We start from the raw sequence: 21,706 nt of genomic DNA, 5'->3' as shown, positions 1-21,706 counted from the left end.
AATAAATGAATCTTTAAAAAAAAAAAAAACTTACAGCCAAGTTGCTGTCATGGAGACCTTCGCAGTACAAAAGGACGGGGAAAAGTGCTACAATTGCGGAAAGCCTGGTCACTTCCGCAAAGAACGTAGGGCCCCAAAGCTAAAATCAGAACCAAAAGGCAAGCACCCTGACCGGTTATGCCCCAGATGTAAGAAAGGAAAGCACTGGGCTATTGCGTGCAAATCTGAAGATAATAAAGGAGCTACTTCCAGTTAACAAGTCGGGAAACTAACGGGTGGTAGTGTTCCTAATGGGGTGTGATGTTCTCAATGGGGGTGTGGTGTTCCTAATGGAGGCGTGGTGTCCCTAATGGCTTTGTATCCCTAATGGGGGCGTTGTATCTTAAATGGAGGCGTGGTGTTCCTAATGGAGTGGTGTTCTTAATGGGGATGGTGTCCCTAATGGGGGCGTGGTGTTCTCAGTGGGGGCATGGTGTCCCTAATGGGTGCATTGTGTCGCTAATGGGGGTGGTGTTCCTAATGAAGGTGGTATCCCTAATGGGGGCGTGGTTCCTAATAGGGGTGTAGTGTCCCTAATGGAGGCGTGGTGTTCTCAGTGGGGGCGTGGTGTTCTCAGTGGGGGCGTGGTGTCCCTAATGGAGGCGTGGTGTTCTCAATGGGGGTGGTGTTCTCAATGGGGGTGGTGTTCTCAATGGAGGCGTGGTGTTCTCAATGGAGCGTGGTGTTCTCAGTGGGGGCGTGGTGTTCTCTTGGGGGCGTGGTGTTCTCTTGGGGGCGTGGTGTCCCTAATGGAGGCGTGGTGTTCTCAGTGGAGGCGTGGTGTTCTCAGTGGGGGCGTGGTGTTCCTAATAGGGGCGTGGTGTTCTCAGTGGGGGTGGTGTTCTCAATGGGGCGTGGTGTTCTCAATGGGGGTGGTGTTCTCAATGGGGCGTGGTGTTCTCAGTGGGGGCGTGGTGTTCTCAGTGGGGGCGTGGTGTTCTCAGTGGGGGTGGTGTTCTCAGTGGGGGCGTGGTGTTCTCAGTGGGGGCGTGGTGTTCTCTTGGGGGCGTGGTGTTCTCAGTGGGGGCGTGGTGTCCCTAATGGAGGCGTGGTGTTCTCAGTGGGGGCGTGGTGTTCTCAGTGGGGGCGTGGTGTTCTCAGTGGGGGCGTGGTGTTCTCTTGGGGGCGTGGTGTTCTCAGTGGAGGCGTGGTGTTCTCAGTGGGGGCGTGGTGTTCTCTTGGGGGCGTGGTGTTCTCAATGGGGCGTGGTGTTCTCAGTGGGGGCGTGGTGTTCTCAATGGGGGTGGTGTTCTCAGTGGGGGCGTGGTGTTCTCTTGGGGGCGTGGTGTTCTCAATGGGGGTGGTGTTCTCAATGGAGGCGTGGTGTTCTCAATGGAGCGTGGTGTTCTCAGTGGGGGCGTGGTGTTCTCAGTGGGGGTGGTGTTCTCAATGGGGCGTGGTGTTCTCAGTGGGGGCGTGGTGTTCTCAATGGGGCGTGGTGTTCTCTTGGGGGCGTGGTGTCCCTAATGGAGGCGTGGTGTTCTCAATGGGGGTGGTGTTCTCAGTGGGGGCGTGGTGTTCTCAGTGGGGGCGTGGTGTTCTCAATGGGGGTGGTGTTCTCAATGGGGGCGTGGTGTTCTCAATGGGGGCGTGGTGTTCTCAGTGGGGGCGTGGTGTTCCTAATAGGGGCGTGGTGTTCTCAGTGGGGGTGGTGTTCTCAATGGGGGTGGTGTTCTCAATGGGGCGTGGTCTCAGTGGGGGCGTGGTGTTCTCAGTGGGGGCGTGGTGTTCTCTTGGGGGCGTGGTGTTCTCAGTGGGGGCGTGGTGTTCTCAATGGGGGTGGTGTTCTCAATGGGGCGTGGTGTTCTCAATGGGGCGTGGTGTTCTCAGTGGGGGCGTGGTGTTCTCAGTGGGGGCGTGGTGTTCTCTTGGGGGCGTGGTGTTCTCAGTGGGGGCGTGGTGTTCTCAGTGGGGGCGTGGTGTTCTCAATGGGGGTGGTGTTCTCAATGGGGGCGTGGTGTTCTCAATGGAGGCGTGGTGTTCTCAGTGGGGGTGGTGTTCTCAATGGGGCGTGGTGTTCTCAGTGGGGGCGTGGTGTTCTCTTGGGGGCGTGGTGTTCTCAGTGGGGGCGTGGTGTTCTCAGTGGAGGCGTGGTGTTCTCAGTGGGGGCGTGGTGTTCTCAGTGGGGGCGTGGTGTTCTCAATGGGGCGTGGTGTTCTCAATGGGGGTGGTGTTCTCAATGGAGGCGTGGTGTTCTCAATGGGGCGTGGTGTTCTCAGTGGGGGCGTGGTGTTCTCTTGGGGGCGTGGTGTTCTCAATGGGGGTGGTGTTCTCAGTGGAGGCGTGGTGTTCTCAGTGGAGGCGTGGTGTTCTCAGTGGGGGCGTGGTGTTCTCAATGGGGCGTGGTGTTCTCAATGGGGGTGGTGTTCTCAATGGGGGTGGTGTTCTCAATGGGGCGTGGTGTTCTCAGTGGGGGCGTGGTGTTCTCTTGGGGGCGTGGTGTTCTCAGTGGGGGCGTGGTGTTCTCAGTGGAGGCGTGGTGTTCTCAGTGGGGGCGTGGTGTTCTCAGTGGGGGCGTGGTGTTCTCAATGGGGCGTGGTGTTCTCAATGGGGGTGGTGTTCTCAATGGAGGCGTGGTGTTCTCTTGGGGGCGTGGTGTTCTCAGTGGAGGCGTGGTGTTCTCAGTGGGGGCGTGGTGTTCTCAGTGGGGGCGTGGTGTTCTCAATGGGGCGTGGTGTTCTCAATGGGGGTGGTGTTCTCAATGGAGGCGTGGTGTTCTCTTGGGGGCGTGGTGTTCTCAGTGGGGGCGTGGTGTTCCTAATAGGGGCGTGGTGTTCTCAGTGGGGGCGTGGTGTTCTCAGTGGGGGCGTGGTGTTCCTAATAGGGGCGTGGTGTTCTCAGTGGGGGCGTGGTGTTCTCAGTGGGGGCGTGGTGTTCCTTCAGCCCTGAGGGAAATGGAGGTCAGTCTCTTGATATCACACAGTGAGGGCAGCTACAGAGGAAGTGCTGTCTTGGACAGTCCTCGCCCTGCTCTCCCACACTAAATTTCCTTGAAAAGCCTGATAAAGTCCATGCAGGATATTCTGGCCCTATCCCTCCGGAACTGTTGCTCTCATTCTGGGCCATGGCAGTCTGGCCCTTAAGGGAGTTACGGTGCATGCTGGGGTAATTGATGAAGATTGCCTAGGAGAAGTTGCAGTCAAACTCAGTGTCATCACAACACGACATTTTAACAAGGACATAGCCCAGCTATTGCCACTGCCCTAGACACCCCTGACAACCCACTGCCAACCCCAGGACCAGTGGGCTCAGCAGTACAGACTTAACTATAGGATTATCCACTGCTCTAGAAGAAAATAATGAACCTGTTTGAACACTCTATATAAATGGAAAACGCTTTGCAGGAATGTTGGAGACCGGAGCCTATGTCTCTATCACTGAAAGTACTGAATGGCCTGGTTGGTGGGTTAGGAACCCACTTCTAGCCTAACTGGGACAGGAAGGTCGGATGGAGGGCACAGCCCCAGCCCCGATACAACCGATACAACCGGAGCATTTATAAAGCTTTTCATTACAGAGTTACCTATAAACCGGAGGGGACGGGACTTCCTTCAGCAAATTCTAAATTAGTGGTTTGTGAGCCTCTTGCATAGGGGCCGTTGGGGAGATTTCGCCTCTAAAAGAAACATGGAAATCCTCTGAGCCCATCTGAACTCCTCAATGGCCCCTACCAAAGAAGAATGAGAGGGCCGGCACCGTGGCTTAACAGGCTAATCCTCTGCTTTGTGGCGCCGGCACACCGGGTTCTAGTCCCGGTTGGGGCGCCGGATTCTATCCCAGTTGCCCCTCTTCCAGGCCAGCTCTCTGCTGTGGCCCAGGAAGGCAGTGGAGGATGGCCCAAGTGCTTGGGCCCTGCACCCCATGGGAGACCAGGATAAGCACCTGGCTCCTGGCTTCGGATCAGTGAGATGCGCCGGCTGCAGCGGCCATTGGAGGGTGAACCAACAGCAAAAAGGAAGACCTTTCTCTCTGTCTCTCTCTCTCACTATTCACTCTGCCTGTCCAAAAAAAAGAAGAAGAAGAATGAGAGGCCTTAAAACAATCATAGCACAGCTGTCTTTGGGACACGGAGAACTGCAACTTCTCCCTGGAATTCACCAGTGTTTGCTATTAGGAAAATGGAGAATGCTAGTAGACCTTAGAAATGTTAACGCATCTCTAGTCCCCAAGGGGGCGCTGCAGCCAGGACTCCCGTCCAGGATTCCGAAAGACTGGTAAATTCTTGTTATAGACTGAAAGATTGTTTTTTTAGCATCCTGAGGACCGGGGTAGATTTGCCTTTTCCGTTCCTTCATGGAACGATATAGAACCTGTGGATAGGGACCAAGGGACAGTTCTACCCCAAGGGATGGTGAACTCACCTACTATGTGTCAACTCACGTGGTGCAAGCTCTTGAACCTGTTAGAACATTGTATCCTAATGCTTATACATTACAGGGATGACATGCCCATATCCCACCATGCCAAAAATATCATAAGCAATATTTGAATATACTATTGAGAATCTAAATCAACGCGGACTTTCGGTGGCCCCAGAGAAAATACAATCACACACTCCCTACTCTTATCTTGGGTATGAGGTCGGTCGCACAGCGATTAAATCTCAAAAAACTAAAAGTAAACGTAACGCCCTAAATAAATGATTTTCAAAAGCTTTTGGGTGATATTAATTGGCTCCGCCCCACCCTTGGCATCCCCAACTATGCATTAAAAATTTATTTAAACTGCTGGAGGGCGACCCTGATCTCAACAGCCCTCGCTGCATTTCAGAAGCTGCTGAGTGCGAACTCCAGTTGGCTGAAGGACGGAGAGCGTCAGCGCTACCTCCCGAGATGACCCTCGCTGCCCTCAACACGGGCCGTCGACACGGAAGGCCGTCCCGCGGGAATGACTGCTCAGCCTGGCAGCCTCTGGACTGGACGCGTGTGTGTCCTGCGGGTTCTGAACCTCACGGCTGGACAACACAGCACACCTCATTTCAGCAGGCCGTGAGCGCATCACCGACCCTCACAGAACTGTCCACCTCTGAACAAAGCCGTCTACAGCCTGCTTTACACTTTAGCAGTCATTTCCAAGTGGCCCTGGCGGACAACACCGGCACACTGGACACTTTCCCGCAGCTGGGATTTCTTTCTTTCTTTCTTTCTTTTTTTCTTTTTTTTTTTTTTTGATCTATTTATTTACTTGAAAGCCAGAGTTACACAGAGAGAAGGAGAGGCAGAGAGAGAGAGAGAGAGAGAGGTCTTCCATCCGCTGGTTCACTCCCCAACTGGCTGCAACGGCCGGAGCTGCGCTGATCCGAAGGCAGGAGCCAGGAGCTTCTTCCAGGTCTCTCACATGGGCGCAGGGGCCCAAGCACTTGGGCCATCTTCCACTGCTTTCCCAGGCCACAGCAGAGAGCTGGATTGGAAGTGGAGCAGCTGGGACTTGAACCGGCGCCCATAAGGGATGCCGGTGCTTCAGGCCAGGGCATTAACCCGCTGCACCACAGCGCTGGCCCCACCAGGCCCAAACTTATAGCGGATATTATTGATACTTATTCATCTTCCCTTCGGGCTGTTGCCTCCAACCAAGAAAACGCCACTGCCGCCATTGCCACTCTGCTGTCGTGGGCTTTGCCTATGCAGGTACGGCTCGGCCCTCACCGCTAACGAACTGATTACGTTTCTTTCAGAATGGGGAATTCAACACAAAACGGGAATTCCTTATAATCCACGGGCCAAGCCATTGTTGAACGAGCCAATCGTACACTTAAAACTCATTTATTAAAACAGAAAAGGGGGAATTAAGGGGACAACCCCAAAAACCTCCCGGCTACCGCTCTTTTCACTCTTAATTTTTAAAAATTACCTATGGGAGAACCAGTGTCGTGGGCGGAAAAACACTTCCAATTGGCAAAGTTGGGGATGAGGGAGGTAAATGTACCTGCATAATATAAATATATTATATATAATACATATAAATACGAACTACTGCGTTCCTGGGAGCCAGGAACCCTCCAGCCCCCAGGCCGAGGCCATGGTCTTGTCGTCTCAGATACTGGAGAAGAGGTCTGGTGCCCCCTTCGAGTTACCAGAACCAGAAAGGCTCCGTACTGGGGGCCCAGCATCGATGCCGGTGACCGAGAAAACGGCGATGTGGACTCCCATCACCGCAACTCAAACAGCAAAAAGCAGCGCAGAGGGAAAATCCCCACATGGGCCCAGGTCAGAAATCTGTCCGGGGAGGAAGAACGCGCCCTCGCTTCCCCGCGGACCCCGTGCACGCCTGCAGAACTGCTCCTCGGGGTGACGGCCGTGCTGACCTGTGCGTCGGGGCCGGAGCAAACCTCACCACCCCACCCTCCCTCACTGCGCACTGTGGACTGGACTGCGCCTGCCCCTGTTGTATACGCACGCCAGCGATTCGCTCGGCTTCCCGGGCCACGGAGGACGGTGGCCCCAGCCTCCCACGGGATGAAAGGAAAGAACTCAGTATTTGGCCAGGATATCAAACACTTCCACCATGTCTTGGGGGCAGACTCCACGCTTGCAGCTACGTCCTCAGTGGCGGGGGTACGATGCCAACAACGGGACTGGGTTCCTCACAGGATTTTTTCCACTGTTACATTCGTTTTTAATCATTCTGAAAGTGTCTGTTATCCCCTTCTTGTTAATTTTTCAGACGTAGCCCAGTTCCCCAGAGAGGCCCTGCGGCTCTGTACCCTGGCAGGGACCTTCCTCAACTCGGACACCTGGCGTTCCCGCAGAGGCCAATCCGGCAACGTTTCCTGTGAACGGAACGTGACATTCCCCCTGCCCCCTGGTCCCCGACAAAGGCACTTCCCCAAAATTCCCGCAGCTACTCAATCCTTTTCTTTTGCCTTCAGCCACGGAAATGACACTACCGCACGTAAGGAAACAAGCAGAGAGCAAGCCCGCACGCCCCGCCCCACGTACCCGGGCCGGTTACCTTCCACACGCCCCTGGACTGACTGCAGACTGCACTCATGCCTTACCCATTCTGCTCCTTTCAACAGAACCAGCAGTCTGTAATGATTTTGTCTCAAAGCCTCTGAATCCCCGTTACCTCGCCTGGGCCTTGGACTGAATCCGGTTTCTATCGCGTTTATATCGTCACATCAAACGTATAAAAAGGTTTGTCGGAATGCTTACTGCTGGCCCGCTGGGGCTCACCGCGGCAGGAACGGCGGCAGGTACGGTACGGCCCTTAGTAACTCCATTTCAAATCATGAGTTCATTGTGAAACGGCAACAAGACTCCCACAGTCTCTGGGCCACCAAGTGGGGATAGATCAACAAACGATCAAAGATTGCAAGAGTTACAGGCGGCGATCACCTGGCTAGGATCGATCAAGGCCGACTCACTTTCCGACGTCATTGGAGCTTCACGAAGTTTTGTGTAGCTCATCTCGAGTATGACCGGTCGGGGTACTGTTGGGATCAAGTAACCCCATCTCCACGGTCTACGGGGGGCAGACGCTTGATCTCTGACAACTCAGGGGATCACCTCCACGGCTAACACACCCCTGCCTGAATGTCTGGTGCTCGGTGCGCACGACGGCTCCACCCAGCCCTTTAACGTGGTTCACAGTCCTCACCTGCTGTCACCGGGTTAGTATTCTCTCTGGCTTCTTTCTCCTCCTCGTAGGAATCTGCACTCCACTGCCAAACCTCCAGAAATCCAAGCTCCGCACTCGCCTCTCAGCCGCCGTCTTGCAACTAAACAGAAAAGGGGGAGCTTGCATCCGGGGACTGTCCACGCAGGAGGAGGTCCAGTGAAGGACTCGGCGTAAGGCCCTGGTCCAGCAGTCGCCAAAGGCGTCTGCCTCCATCTGTTTGCGGTGCGGGACACGTGGCCGGGCCTTGGCTGGTGAATCCCCTGGAGATGGACCCTGCTAGTGAGCACGAGGCCTTGGACCTTGCTTGTTTCCTCACTCTGCTGGCTGTGCTGCACGCTGGGATAAAGCTGTGGGCAGTCTCTCAGAGTCGTCCGTGTCCCGTGTCTTCCAGAGAAGAGTCTCGCAGGTCCCGAGGACCCAGAGCCCCCCCACCTTTCAAATAAGTAAACCTTAAAAAAAAGCACAGGAGCAGGAGCTGTTGGTGGACGTCCTGTGGACCCCTCAGTCCTCTCAGGAGGGGCGCTGGCCCCGACTTGCTGAGCCCAAGCCCCCGAGCTCACTGGATCATCGCAGAGGTGACCAGGGGTGGCCAGTGTCCCCCCAGGCCGGGCCCAGGCACTGAAGGTGGGCCCCAGGCTGGACGTCTTTTCCTCTCCTGAGTCCTCCTACCCCGGGCTGCAGGGCATCCCCAGTGCTGGTGTGGGACCAGCACTGAGCATGGGCTCCCCTGGGCCCCTCCCCAAGCCCTGGCCAGGCGGGCCTTCTGGTGGAGGCGGGCTTGGGGACCCCTCCTGATCCTGACCCTCCCGGGTCTCTGGGCCGCCGTCACCACATGGAGGGCGGCCTCCTCGGCCGAGGGCCAGAGCATGGCCGCGTCCCCTCTGCCTGCCGCCCTGGCACCCGTGGAGCCGCTGGCAGGAAGCCCCGGACCCTCCCCTCCAAGGGGCGGTTTTGGGTTGGAAGTCCCAGCAGACCCCTGGGGCCAGCCTCGCTTCTCCGTCCTGGTCTCGATGCTAAGGCCACCAGCTCTGGGGACAGACTGCTGGGCGGCCTCGGTCCCGCCGACCAGAGGCCACTCCCTGCTCGGGCGGCTTCTCCCTGGGGCACCACCCAGGAGCCTGGGGCCCTGGACCCCTGTTGCTCTCAAGTCCACTGTTACCCGCGGACACAGGCCCACCCTGAGGCAGGAGAGGCCTCCATGCACCAGGGCTGCCCCTGCCGTGTACCTGGGTGAGCCCAGGATTGGCCTCTGCTTCTATCCAGGACCTGGGCGGCCTCCTGGACAAAACTGTCCATCTCAGGACAGCTGGGCCGCCCTGTGTAGGGGCGGCAGGACCCCGGATGGGGGCAGGGCGGCCAGGTTCCCGCGGACTGATCCACGGACAGCTGCCCCCGGGCCTGAACTCTGCCCAAGGCGTGGTCACGGCTGGACCACAGGACATCAGGGTGCTCAGGGCCCGCAAGGCCCAGACTGATCCCGGCGCGGGACCGGGCGAGCGGCGGCCCCGGGTCTGAACCGCGCGACCCCGCACGGCCGGCGGCTGCCACCCGCCGCTCGCGGGAGGAACTCGGGCGGCGGGGCCGGGGCTGTGAGCGGGACCCCACTCACGGCCGGCGGGGAACTCGGTCATGTTTACGGCTGAACGTCCCATGGCCTCACGAGTGGACAGAGAAGGCCAGCACTGGACCCTCAGCGGCCCGCGGGGAGGACACTGCAGGTCGGGGTGGCCTCGACGGCTTCCCGCACGCAGGCCGGAGGGCGGTCGGGGTCATCTCCCCCGGGCGGGAGCTCGAGAGTCCTAGCCCAGGAAGGCGCGGGAGGCCCCGGGGAGTCAAACCACCCAGCCCGCAGGGCGGCGGACGAACCCACGGAGCTGCCTGCCAGCGCGCACGCGCCCGCCGCTCTCCCCACCCCACCTGGGCCCCGCCCCGCGGAGTTGTCCGCTTGTGCGCACGCGCTGACTGCTCTCCAGGCGCCGGCGCAGCTCAGCTTCTGGGGCTGGCGGGGACAGAGAGACGCGGGCGACGTCCTCCGGGCCGCCTAGAGCGGCCGCCCCAGAGGCCCGCACACCGGAAGCGGAAGCGGCCCAGGGCCCCGCCCCGGGAGCGGCCATCTTGGAAGCTGAGGCGGCGGCTTCGGCGGCGGCGGCGGCGGCGGCGGCGGATGCGGAGGGCTGGGTCCTGGCGCGGCGCGGCACGGTTCTCTCCGTCGCAGGCCCCACGCTTCCGCACCTTGCTCCGGCCTCGACCACGGCGAGCCTGAGCGCGGCGGCGGCCCACGCGCGGCGACGGGGAGAGGTGAGCGCGTGCGGGCGGGGGCCTCGGGCAGATGGGCCGGGGCCGGGGCACCGCTCGGCCGTCCTCGTTCGCGCCGCCGCCGCCGCGGGGCCCCGGTCCGGAGCGTCCGTGCGCGAAGCCAGGGGTCGGTTAGGCGGGGCGGCGGGCTCCGGGCCGGGGGTGGCCGCGGGCTGGTCTCCCGCTCGGGGCCTCGTGTCGGTGGGACGCTTGCGGGCACCTCCAGGACGATGCGGGCCGCCGCGCCCCGAACTTGGGGCCGGAATCGCCCCGCCAGTCGCGGCAGAAGGGACTCGGGGCCGCGGTGTGACGGGGCCGGGGACCCTGGGCAGGGCGCTGCCCGCGCTTGGCGTCGCTGTCCCGGCCCCCGAGGTCGGGCCGCTCTCCAGCCGGTCCCGAGTGGACGCCGCGGCGCCAGTGTGCGTGCCCGGCTCGGACAGGAGACGCGGGGGCCCGGCTGGCCAGGGCGCCTGTAGGCGGTGCACAGTGCTCCGCTCCCAGGCGGGGGGCCTGGCCCGTGGTCTGCCTCGCCGCGGCTTGACTTAGGGGCCCGGGGTGGCTTCTGGGTGCAGCCTGTGCGCGCGCCGTGGGCCGCCTCTGCACGCTGGGCGTCCGGGCCCGGGAGCCTGACACGCGTCCTCCGCGGCAGTGGGCGTCCCGCGGGAGGCTGGGGGCGTTCGGGCAGTGCTGGCCTCGCCTCTGCCCCGAAGAGCCTGCCTCTGCAGCGGGTGGCCGAGCGGGGGCACTGGCCCTGCTCGTAGGAGGTGACCGCCCACCGACTCAGGCACGGTCGCACACGGGGAAGAGGGAATTGTTTTTTTATTTGAAAGGCAGAGTGACTGGGTGCGGGCAGACAGAGGGAAGGGGCCTCCGTCCGCTGGCTCGCTCCCCGGGTGGCCACGCCAGCCAGGGCTGTGGGCCAGGCCGGAGCCGGGAGCCGGGAGCTCCGTCCTGCACTCGCGTCTTCCACTGCTTTCCCGGGAGCGTTAGCAGGGAGCAGCTGGGACTTGAACTGGCGCCCATGAGCGAGGCCGGCATCCCGGGAGGTGGCTTACACAGCACTGGCCCCTGGATGGTTTTGTGAGCGTGCAGTTGGCTTTGGAGCGAGTGGCTCCGCTCCAGGCTGTGGGCAGGGGCATCTTGAGCCAGAGCGCAAGGCTGTGGACAGGACGGTGACCCTGCTCTTGGTGCAGACTCCTGCAGGAGGGTCAGAGCCTGGAGTCCACCCGGCGGGCTCTGGGACCCGTGGCTCTCGAGCCAGGCCGGAGGCAGCCGAGGGGGTCAGGGTTTGAAGCCCGGGCCATGACTGGGGCGCTGAGGACGGGCTGAGCTGGCCAGGGCAGGGCCGATGCGCGCTCTCTTGGCTGGGGCGCAGAAGGGCTGTGGGGATGGCGGGAGGTCTCACTGGGCACTGACCTGAGTGCGTGAGACAAGCCGAAGGGTGGAGATTGGAGGCTGATGTGCTGTTAGCGATGCGGTGGGAAAGAGGGTTGGCGGTGGCGCTGGGGTCAGGCCCACGAGAGGATTGTGGGGGTGCCCTGAGCAAGTCTCACTCTGCAGGCCCTGATCATGGCAAAGAGCCGCCAACAGCCAGCGTCTTGTGGTGCTCTGTGGAGGGAGAAGCCAGATGGGGCCCGTGGTCTGGAGGGCCAGGGAGTGTGGGTGTGGGTGTCGCCAGGGAACCACAGTGTCCAGGCCCTGAGGCTGGCATGGGGTTGAGGTCAGGTTTGCGCTGACTGGGCCATTGCCAGCGGCCCCTGATGTCCAAGGCCAAGACTGGGGAGTGCCCTGTGAGATGGGTTGGAGAGGCTGCAGGGGGCGGGCGGGACTGACCTGTCACAAGGTGTCGCTGCCTCTCCCGGGCTGCCCAAGCGCAGCCGGCCAGTGCCGGCCTCCTGCTGCTGCTCCGGTCTCCATCCTGGCTGTCCCACATGTCCTCTCGCTGTCGTGTTTTAGACCAGTGGTTTTCACACTTTATTTTTAGCTGCAGGACTTTTTTTGCTTTTCCATCTTAAGAAGACGGTGAACTCTGGTATGGGAAAGGGGTGAGGGGCGGTTGAGGGTGGCTGCAGCCCACAGAGCAGTGCCTGCGTTTTGTTCCCCGCTTTGGCTCCAGCTCCCTGCGATGCAGACCCTGGGAGGCAGGGGCGATGGCTCAAGGAACCAGGCCGCTGTCGCCCATGTGGGAGGCCTGGTTCAGTCCCCGCTCCTGGCTCCAACTCGGACCCCCCCATAGGTTGGGGAGTGAACCAGCAGGTGAGAACACTCTGTCTCATGTAAGCAGATATAAAATTTGAAAGGTACATTGAGTTGGGGCTGTTCCGAGGTCTGGCAGTGGGGAGCCTGTGTCCCCGTCAACCCACTCAACCCCGGAGCATAGCTGGGGGCCCTGGTGTCCTGGCGGCACTCTGTTCTCGTGCTCCCCAAGCCCAGTGCTCCTTGCTGTCCTGGACGCCCTGTGCTGAGCTGTGGCCATCAGCATGGGCCTCCCGCCCACCCTCTTTTGAATCCTTACAGAGCGAGGTTGGGGGGACAGGGGAGACAGAGGTCTTCCATCTGCTGGTTCACTCACCAAGTTGCTGCAATGGCTGGGGCTGGGGCAGGCTCAGTCTAGGAGCCTGGAGCTCTATCCAGGTCTCCCATGTGGGTGCAGGGGCCCGAGCACTTGGACCATCTTCGCTGTGTTCCCAGGGGTGTTCGCAGGGAGTTGGATTGGAAGATGGGCAGCCAGGACTTGAACTGGCACTTGTATGGGTTGCTGTGCCCAGTGCTGGCCCCGCGTGGCCTTTCTGAGAGAAGAGCCTAAAGCCCTCTGGGGTGCAGTTTGGCCAGCTGACCAGTGTCATCCCCACCCCTCACTGCCCAGGCTCCCTGTCCCAGGAACACACACCTTGCCTCTGCCCAGAAGGTGCCTCTGAGTCTCTCGCCGCCGAGAGAGGCTCCCCTGTCCCCTGCTTGCACCTGTGGCCCATGGTGAATGTTGGGTGGCAGGCTGGTTTGGGCGCGCGCCCATGTCTTTGGTGTGAGGTTTCTGGGGGCTTCAGGACACACAGCTGCCCTCTAGAGCTGGTCCACACTGGCCTCAGCTCTCCCCCAGCCTGTCCCGTTCATGATGGCTGTCTTATCCCCACCTGAGTGCTTTTAGGGTGGGGGAGAGCTTCCAGGGCGCCCTCAGCACCTGTGCTCAGTGACGTGTGTTGACGTGTGGTGTGTCGGTTTACGTGTGTGTCAGTGTTTGTGTTGGTGATGTGTTCTGTATGTCGATGACATATTGGTGATGTACTGTGTGTGTCAGTGATGTGTTGGTGACATTGTGTGTCAGTGACATGTTATATGTTGATGACATGTATTGGTAATGTGTGTAAGTGATGTGTGTGTCAGTGTTGGCAGCATTGACACCATGTTTCCGTGAAATGTGTGATGTTGACGTGTCGTGCAGGTGATGTGTTGTGTGTCAGTGATGTGTGTGTCGTGTGTGTCCATGACGTGTCGGTGATGTGTGTGTCTGTGTTGACAACGTGTCGTGTGTGTCCGTGACGTGTCGGTGATGCGTGTGTCTGTGTTGGCAACGTGTCGTGTGTGTCCGTGACGTGTCGGTGATGTGTGTGTGTCTGTTGGCAACGTGTTGTGTGTGTCCGTGACGTGTCAGTGATGTGTGTGAGGTGATGGTCACTGCAGGACACACGAAGACTCCTCAGGGCCTGGAATGGACACATCAGAGTTTGGGGCTCGGACCCGTGAGGTCTGCAGAGGTGGATGTGGGTCTGAGGGTGGAGAGCCGTGGTCACACACTTGCTGCTCTTGGTAAGTGGCGGTTGTCTTCACAGATGAGCAGCAACAGCAGCAAGAGAGCCCCGACCACCGCGACGCAGAGACTGAAGCAGGACTACCTGCGAATCAAGAAAGACCCGGTGCCTTACATCTGTGCTGAGCCCCTCCCTTCCAACATCCTGGAATGGTGAGTGCCGGCGGCGGGTGGCCGGTGCTCCCGGCTGGGGAAACAGCTCTGTATCTTCCTCAGGAGTGTGGACGCTGGCCAGGGACACCGGACGCAGGGCTGGATGAGAGCCCTTGCTGGGGGGGCTTTGGGTGTGCAGGGCCTGCGGCCGCTGCTCAAAGGAGGAACAGCACTTCTGGGCTCCCCTCGCCTTCTGCTTCTGATTGCGGAATTAGCCTGTCTTGCCCGGCAGTGTGTGGTGGGGCCAGACCCTGACCCTGGGGCTGGGGAGGACCTGTGCCCCGGACCTTGCGCTCCATGGCAGCTTTGTTGAGAGGGCGGAGCTGGGGCTGCGCAGCCTCGGTGGTTTCCAGGTTCACTGGTGGTGATGTCAGATGTGAAATGCAAACTGAGTCACTAAAACCCATTTGTTTGAAAGATGCTTGGGTTTTGACTTTGAGAAAATACTTTTTAAAAATTTTTTTTTAAGATTTATTTATTTATTTGAAAGAGTTATGCAGAGAGAGGAGAAGAGGCCAAGGGAGTCTTCATCCACTGGTTCACTCCTCAGTTGGCCACAGCGGCCGGAGCTGTGCTGATCCGAAACCAGGAGCCAGGAGCTTCTTTTGGATCTCCCACATGGGTGCAGGGCCCAAGGACCTAGCCCTCTTCTGCTTTCCCAGGCCACAGCAGAGAGCTGGATCGGAAGTGGAGCAGCTGGGACTCGAACCGGCGACCGTATGGGATGCCTGCACTGCAGGCGGCAGCTTTACCCAGCATGCCACAGCTCTGGCCCCACTTTATGAATTTTTTAATGCAGAGGAAAGAGAGTCAACTGAATTAAAACAAAACAAACTGGGGGTTGTTTTCCAGGTTGGATGGAGGCTGCCTTTCCCAGCGTAGAGAGGTGGAGGTTGCTGGGGTGGGGCGGAGCCCCTGGGCACTGGCTGCCTCTCTGGCTGAGCTCTCCTTGCCCTGACACTGAGTGTACGCTGTGGCCCCAGCACACGGTCAGTGGATGTGAGGACAGGTTCCATGAGTGGCTCACCTCTGCCGATCTTGGGAACATCCTCACTGGGTGGGGCCCCTCCCTCACGGGGGAGTCCTCTGCGCAGCGGGCAGTGGTCCCTGTGGACGGTCAGCCTGGGGTGACCTCTGTGCAGTGGGCAGTGGTCCCTGTAGACGGTCAGCCTGGGGCGTCCTCTGCGCAGCGGGCAGTGGTCCCTGTGGACGGTCAGCCTGGGGCGTCCTCTGCGCAGCGGGCAGTGGTCCCTGTGGACGGTCAGCCTGGGGTGACCTCTGCGCAGCGGGCAGTGGTCCCTGTGGACGGTCAGCCTGGGGCGTCCTCTGCGCAGCGGGCAGTGGTCCCTGTGGACGGTCAGCCTGGGGTGACCTCTGCGCAGCGGGCAGTGGTCCCTGTAGACGGTCAGCCTGGGGTGTCCTCTGCGCAGTGGTCCCTGTGGACGGTCAGCCTGGGGTGACCTCTGTGCAGTGGGCAGTGGTCCCTGTAGACGGTCAGCCTGGGGCGTCCTCTGCGCAGCGGGCAGTGGTCCCTGTGGACGGTCAGCCTGGGGCGTCCTCTGCGCAGCGGGCAGTGGTCCCTGTGGACGGTCAGCCTGGGGTGACCTCTGCGCAGCGGGCAGTGGTCCCTGTGGACGGTCAGCCTGGGGCGTCCTCTGCGCAGCGGGCAGTGGTCCCTGTGGACGGTCAGCCTGGGGCGTCCTCTGCGCAGCGGGCAGTGGTCCCTGTGGACGGTCAGCCTGGGGCGTCCTCTGCGCAGCGGGCAGTGGTCCCTGTGGACGGTCAGCCTGGGGCGTCCTCTGCGCAGCGGGCAGTGGTCCCTGTAGACGGTCAGCCTGGGGCGTCCTCTGCGCAGCGGGCAGTGGCCCCCGCCACAGGGTCAGGCCTGCAGAGATGCTTTTCTGGCTTCCGTGGGTGTCGCCCTCCTCAGCGGAGAGAACTTTCTGACAGTTCTGTGAGGTGTGCTGAGGCCCACAGGCTCTGAGCACAGTGGCCAGTGCCCTTGCTGCTGCCCCAGCTGGGGTCTTGAGTTCTCGTCCCTGTTTTCTGAGGTAGTTGGGATCAGCAATAAGTTAAGGCCACGTTCCTGGGAGCCCCGTGTGTGACTCTAAGCCAGCCTTGTTCTGGTCCCTAACACAGTGACAGTGTTTGAGTACTGTTGCCCCTCCTTGTCTGTGAGTTCCATATTTGTGAATTTAACCAACTCGGATGGAAAGTATTTGAATATGGAGCATCGACAGGCTTTTTAGTCACTTCCTGAACGGCACAGTGTGACCACTGCGCACGCAGCGGGCACCTTTGGGTCTCAGTGACCCCGAGATGACTGACAGTTGCCAGGAGGATGTGTGCAGTGTTGTGCAAATGCTTTGTGCCATTCGTATCAGGAACTTGGATGTGTACTTTGACAGCCACAGGCTGCGGAACAGTGTTCTGAAACAAATCCCAAGGACAGTAGTCCACCTGTCAGCTAGGGTGGGCGCTGGGTGCAGTGGGGCTGTCCTGGTGCCCTGCATCTTTTTTGTTGTTGTTTTTAAAGATTTATTTATTTATTTGAAAGTCAGTTACACATAGAAGGAGAGGCAGAGAGAGAAAGAGGTCTTCCATCCGCTGGCTCACTCCCCAACTGCTGCAACGGTTAGAGCTGCACCGATCCAAAGTCAGGAGCCAGGAGCTTCCTCTGGGTCTCCCATGCAGGTGCAGGGGCCCAAGGACCTGGGCCATCTTTTACTGCTTTCCCAGGCCATAGCAGAGAGCTGGATCGGAAGTGGAGCATCCGGGACTCCAACCAGCACCCATGTGGAAGCTGGCATTGCTTGTGGCGGCTTTACTCACTGTGCCACAGCACTGGCCCCTGCCCTGCTTCTGACGTCGTCCTGCTGGGGTGTACCCTGGGAGGCCGCAGGTGGCGCCTGCAGTACTTGGTCCCTCCCGCCCTCGGGGAGACTCTAGTCGAGTTCCTGCCTCCTGGTTTGCTTGGCCCAGCATTGACTGTCATGGGCATCTGGGGCGTGAACCAGTGGATGGAAGGTTTGTGTCTGCCTTTCAGACTTCCAGATAAAATGAAAATGGGAACTGAAACAAAACTGGAAGCCCTTAGCTAGCAGATAGCGTGTTTGTGTGGGGCCATCAATAGCGGGAAGCTGAACTGGAGTCAGCCAGGCACTGTGGGCACCCAGGGTTTCAATCCTGCACTGGACGCACACCGCCGGCTTGCTTTCTCCGAGCTCCTGTGTTCCGGGTGGGACTGTGTTCCCCCCAGCCTCTGTCCTGAGGCTTGGCTCTGTGTGAGGACTGCTGGTTGTCCGTCTCTGGTTTTTCCAAGAACAGCAGTTGGAGGGGGTATGGGACACAGCAGTGAGTGTGTCCAAATTTGTGAATTTAACCAGCTCGGATGGAAAGTAAACTTGTGTAAACTTACAAGTGCGTCCTAGTGACGTATCCTGAACTTAAAATCGTGAGCAGCTCAGCTGAGCGGACGGCCTTTGGCACACTGAGCGCATGTGCCTCCCGCAGCGGCGCTGGGCCTGGCCCGGCCCTGGCTGCCGGAGGCTTCTGGGGAGTGGGCCGGAGCCTGGAAGACCTTGGCGGTCTCTCTGTCTGCCTCTCCGTCTCAGTTGATCTCAGGGACGAGGGAGGATCTGGTAGGTGCATGTTGTGTTGTGGACACAGACGTGCCTCGTGGAGAGCGGAGAGGGGACAGCCTGTGGTGCTGTCAGAAAGCAGGGGAAGTGCGTCTGGCCCTGGGCCTGCTGTGGCTGTCACCCATCAGCGCAGGGACTGCATATGAGTCCCGTCAGCCCTGTCCTCAGATGCCACGCAATGTTCTCTCTCCCTCAGGCACTATGTCGTCCGAGGCCCTGAGATGACCCCTTATGAAGGTAAGGACGAGGCCGGTTTCTGTATTCTCGGTGGACCTTGTACGTTGAACATCTTTGATTTGTAAATAACGTTCTTTAAGTTTGGGTCGTACAAGTTAAGGTCCTGGTGGGGTTTGGTTTTGCAGTGTGTGTTCTGCAGGCTCATGGTGAGGGTCGGGGTTCCGCCAGCCCCTGGCATCAGTGGGGTTATGGCTGGGGAGAGCGGAGTGGAAGGAGGCTGTTCTGCTGGGTCAGACGGGGGGGGGGGGGGACAGAAGAGACTGCTCTGTGCTGGCACCTGGTGTCTTGGGATCCTCGGAACAGCTCTGACATCTCTGAGCTGAGGTGGCCGTGGGAGGCCCAGGGCCCCGGATTCCCTGACAGCTGCCGAGGCTGAGCCGTCCTCCGTGTCACTGCAGAGCTGGCAGCAGCACACCCCTGACCGGCCTCGGGTTGAACTGGGCTCAGACGCTGTCCTGCAGGCTTACTCGGGGCGACGGCCAGTTGGGACATGCCCTGGACCTTGAGCCTCCTGTCTGCCTGTGTGTGGAGGTTTTGTGCGGTGCTGCCAGGGACGGGTTGGGGGCGCTGTGGGGGCTTCGTGTGCGCCGCTGGCCTTGCTGCAGACTCTGCTGTGGCCCAGGAGTCCTTGTGGGGCAGCAGCTGTGCAGAGGGTGTGTCACCGTGACAAGCCCTGGAGGGTGCCTGTGAGCCCCACAGGGTGCGTGTGATCAGTGGCGTGTTTGCCAGTGCATCATGGGAAGTCACGTGGCCAGGGAGTTCCAGCACAGTCGGTGCGCGTCACGTTAAAATCCTCATCAAACAAACGTGTAAAGAGTGTACGCCGAAAACGAGTGGTGGTTACGTGCAGCGAGGGGCATTTGCTAGGTGTTTTTTCCTGTTCTTTGTGGTTTTAGTGTTTTCCAAGTAAGTGGTGAACATTTTTTAATCTTGTAGCCAGACCCCCTCCACGCCCCCTAAGGCACCAGAGCTGTGTGGGCCCTCAGGGGCTGTCCAGCATCAACTGGGGTTCCTGCAGGGCCTGAGGGGAGCAGTGGGGGTGGTCTGGCCTCCTGGGGAGGACTGGAGGTGCAAGGCTAGTGGGGTCGTTCTTTGCTTCCTTTCTCTCGATACAGGTGGCTATTATCATGGAAAACTAATTTTCCCTAGAGAATTTCCTTTTAAACCTCCTAGTATTTACATGATAACTCCCAATGGAAGGTTCAAGTGCAACACGAGGTAAGGTGCCTCCTGGTGCTGCCGTGCTTTGCGAGCCGTGGCTGAGGGCCGTGCCTGCTTCTGCTCACGGAGCCCCTTCCGTGTAGGCTGTGTCTCTCCATCACGGACTTCCACCCCGACACGTGGAACCCAGCCTGGTCCGTGTCCACCATCCTGACTGGGCTCCTGAGCTTCATGGTGGAGAAAGGCCCCACCCTGGGCAGTGTGGAAACCTCGGACTTTACGGTGAGCTGTGGGGCGCCCGTCACCTGCACCTGGTGTGGCTGCCCTGGGCCTGGGATACCTTCCTCCACAGCAGGCAGAGGCGCCGCAGACTTCGCCATGGGCTGGAGACCACGCTGCTCTGTGTGACGCCCCAGCGTGGTCTCAGCGTCCGTCTCTGCCTGGGCTTCTGCGCTTGTCAGATCTCACAGGCCTGCCACTGCCCCCAACCTGGGAGGGGCTGGAGGGGCGGGGTCTGACCCTACTGTGCCCCCTCCTCTGGGTGGGGTCATGAGCCAGCCTGCCGCGAGGAAGACCTGACTGGCCTTTCAGAAGAATCTGTTGAGAGGCCCTGAACGTGGCTCTCTGGCTAATATTCCCCTCTCTCTCCCCAGAAGAGACAGCTGGCAGTGCAGAGCTTAGCGTTTAACCTGAAAGACAAGGTCTTCTGCGAATTATTTCCTGATGTCGTGGAGGTGAGGAGGAAGCACGGGCTGGAGTCCGTGTTGCCGCCCTGCCTTAGAAACACTCACATTACACATGTGTTCCCGAGCGGCCATAGCTGTAGGCGTCTTACAGGGCTCAGTGGTCCTCATGCCCACCGAGGCCTCTCCACCTGGAGCCCACAGGGCAGGCACGCCGAGGCACGGGGTGGAGCCTGGGGGGCAGCCATGTCGAGGGCCAAGCCTGTGCCACGTGGTTGTGGAGCTTGTGGGCCTGGTGACCTCCCGCCCGCTGGACCGCTGAGGGTCTGGCTGGGTCACCGGTGACTGGGGCCTCGGTCCGACATCACACCGAGTGCAGAGTTCGTGGCACAGGCTGGCTGGGATGGCGGCGCCCTCCCTGGGAGCTGTCTCCTCGGGACCTGGTCACGCAGCCCGACCGTGGTCTCTCGGTGTTTTCTCTTAGGAAATCAAACAGAAGCAGAAAGTACAAGACGAACTCAGTAGCAGGCCCCAGACGCTCCCCTTGCCAGACGTGGTTCCAGACGGGGAGATGCACCATGGCCAGAACGGGGTTCAGCTTCTCAACGGGCACGTGCCGGGGGCCGGCCCCAACCTTGCGGGGCTGCAGCAAGCCCACCGGCACCATGGACTCCTGGGCGGCGCCCTGGCGAACTTGTTTGTCATAGTTGGGTTTGCAGCCTTCGCCTACACGGTCAAGTACGTGCTGAGGAGCATAGCGCAGGAGTGATGGCTGCCCGAGCCCGATGGAGGGGCCGGACACGCTGCCCAGCACGGGGCAGACTGCTGGGATCCTGGGTTTAGCTTTTTAAAAACTTAAAGAGGAAAAGCAAAAACCAAAACGTGTAATTTGATTTGGAGGAGGCGCGAGAACCCCGGCTCCCTCCTCTCTCCCGGGGCCGGCGGGCTGGCAGGCCGCGGTCTTCCTGTGTTGTCTTCTGCACCTGTTGGAGTCGACCTGCTTCTCATTTCGTTAGATTTGGTCACTTACAAATATAAAATTCAGTGCCCGTCAGATACTTTGCATGCGTGGTGGTGGTACAGCCGCGTCCTGCTGAGGCCCCGTGGGGCCACCGTGGGCGGTGGGATCCGGAGAGGCAGGGTCTGGCCCCAGCTGCTCACAATGCGTCTGTTGGATAAGGAAGGCCCTTCCAGAAAGAGCTGTGGTTGCCTTGTTTTCTGCTGAGTGAGAGTGAACCTGCTCACTCTGACCACAAGGTGCTGTCCTTTGCCATACACAGCAGCTGGGTGCCCCTGCCACTGGGGGTACAGGCCGGCTGCCTCCTCCCCACCTTTCCCCTCTGAACCTCTAGCTGGTCCTGTCCCTGGCGGGTGGAGCCCCCAGAGTCTCCCAGGGCTATTCTGTGCACGGAGCACCCCCCCCCCAACATGAACCAGGCTGCTTCGTGGACCTCAGGCTGTGGACCAGGTCAGGCGTCTGGACTACAGAGGGGACTGCCGTGAGAGCCCGTTTAGTCGGAGCAGGCACGGTCAGCGTGGGGACCGACTGGATCACCAGCAGCACCCCTACCCCTGCCCCGCACAGGACACCTTGAAGGCCAGCGGCCCCGAGCCCGCAAGACCAGGAGGCCCGGCATTCCTGGGCGAGTGGTGAGGCCGCCGCAGCTGAGCTCGAGTTGTGTGACTGCTTTTGATGAGTTCCTTTAAAATCCTTTGTGGTTTACCCCAGTCCCATGGGGTGGGGTCACCTTGTGCTGGCAGCTGTGTGGGCCCACACGCAGCGGTGCCTTGGGCCACTGTGGCCTGGGTGGGCCTCCCACCAGCCCTGCCCAGGGGCACGTGTGCCCTTTGCAGGTCCTGGTGTGGAGCTGTGACCCAGGTAGGTGCCTGGCCGTGGTGGCAGTGGGGATCCCTGTGGGCTGCCCCTGCCCGTGCTGGACGCCCGCCCTGCCCTGGTCCACATCCTGCTCAGGGACACTTGCGCTCGGAATCCTGGGTGTCTGCTGGGGCTTTGAGATGGCGGGACCATGTGATGTGTGTGCTCCACTCCCGGGGCCCCTGGTCAGTGGTGG

General features: G+C 60.1%; 1 protein-coding gene across 1 annotated transcript; it reads left to right on the top strand.

Moving 5' to 3' along the window:
* Positions 1–9,788: 9,788 nt before the first annotated feature.
* On the top strand, positions 9,789–20,688 carry UBE2J2 (ubiquitin conjugating enzyme E2 J2). The gene is made up of 7 exons (XM_062190262.1): positions 9,789–9,957; positions 13,782–13,912; positions 17,750–17,790; positions 18,906–19,008; positions 19,095–19,233; positions 19,605–19,685; positions 20,119–20,688. The coding sequence occupies exons 2-7, from the start codon at positions 13,782–13,784 to the stop codon at positions 20,401–20,403; spliced, it is 780 nt and encodes a 259-aa protein (XP_062046246.1). The 5' UTR covers positions 9,789–9,957; the 3' UTR covers positions 20,404–20,688.
* The last annotated feature ends 1,018 nt before the right edge of the window (positions 20,689–21,706 follow it).

The sequence above is a fragment of the Lepus europaeus genome, chromosome 5 (assembly GCF_033115175.1).
Source record: "Lepus europaeus isolate LE1 chromosome 5, mLepTim1.pri, whole genome shotgun sequence".
Lineage (NCBI taxonomy): Eukaryota > Metazoa > Chordata > Mammalia > Lagomorpha > Leporidae > Lepus > Lepus europaeus.
This window is presented reverse-complemented; position numbering and strand designations above follow the sequence as displayed.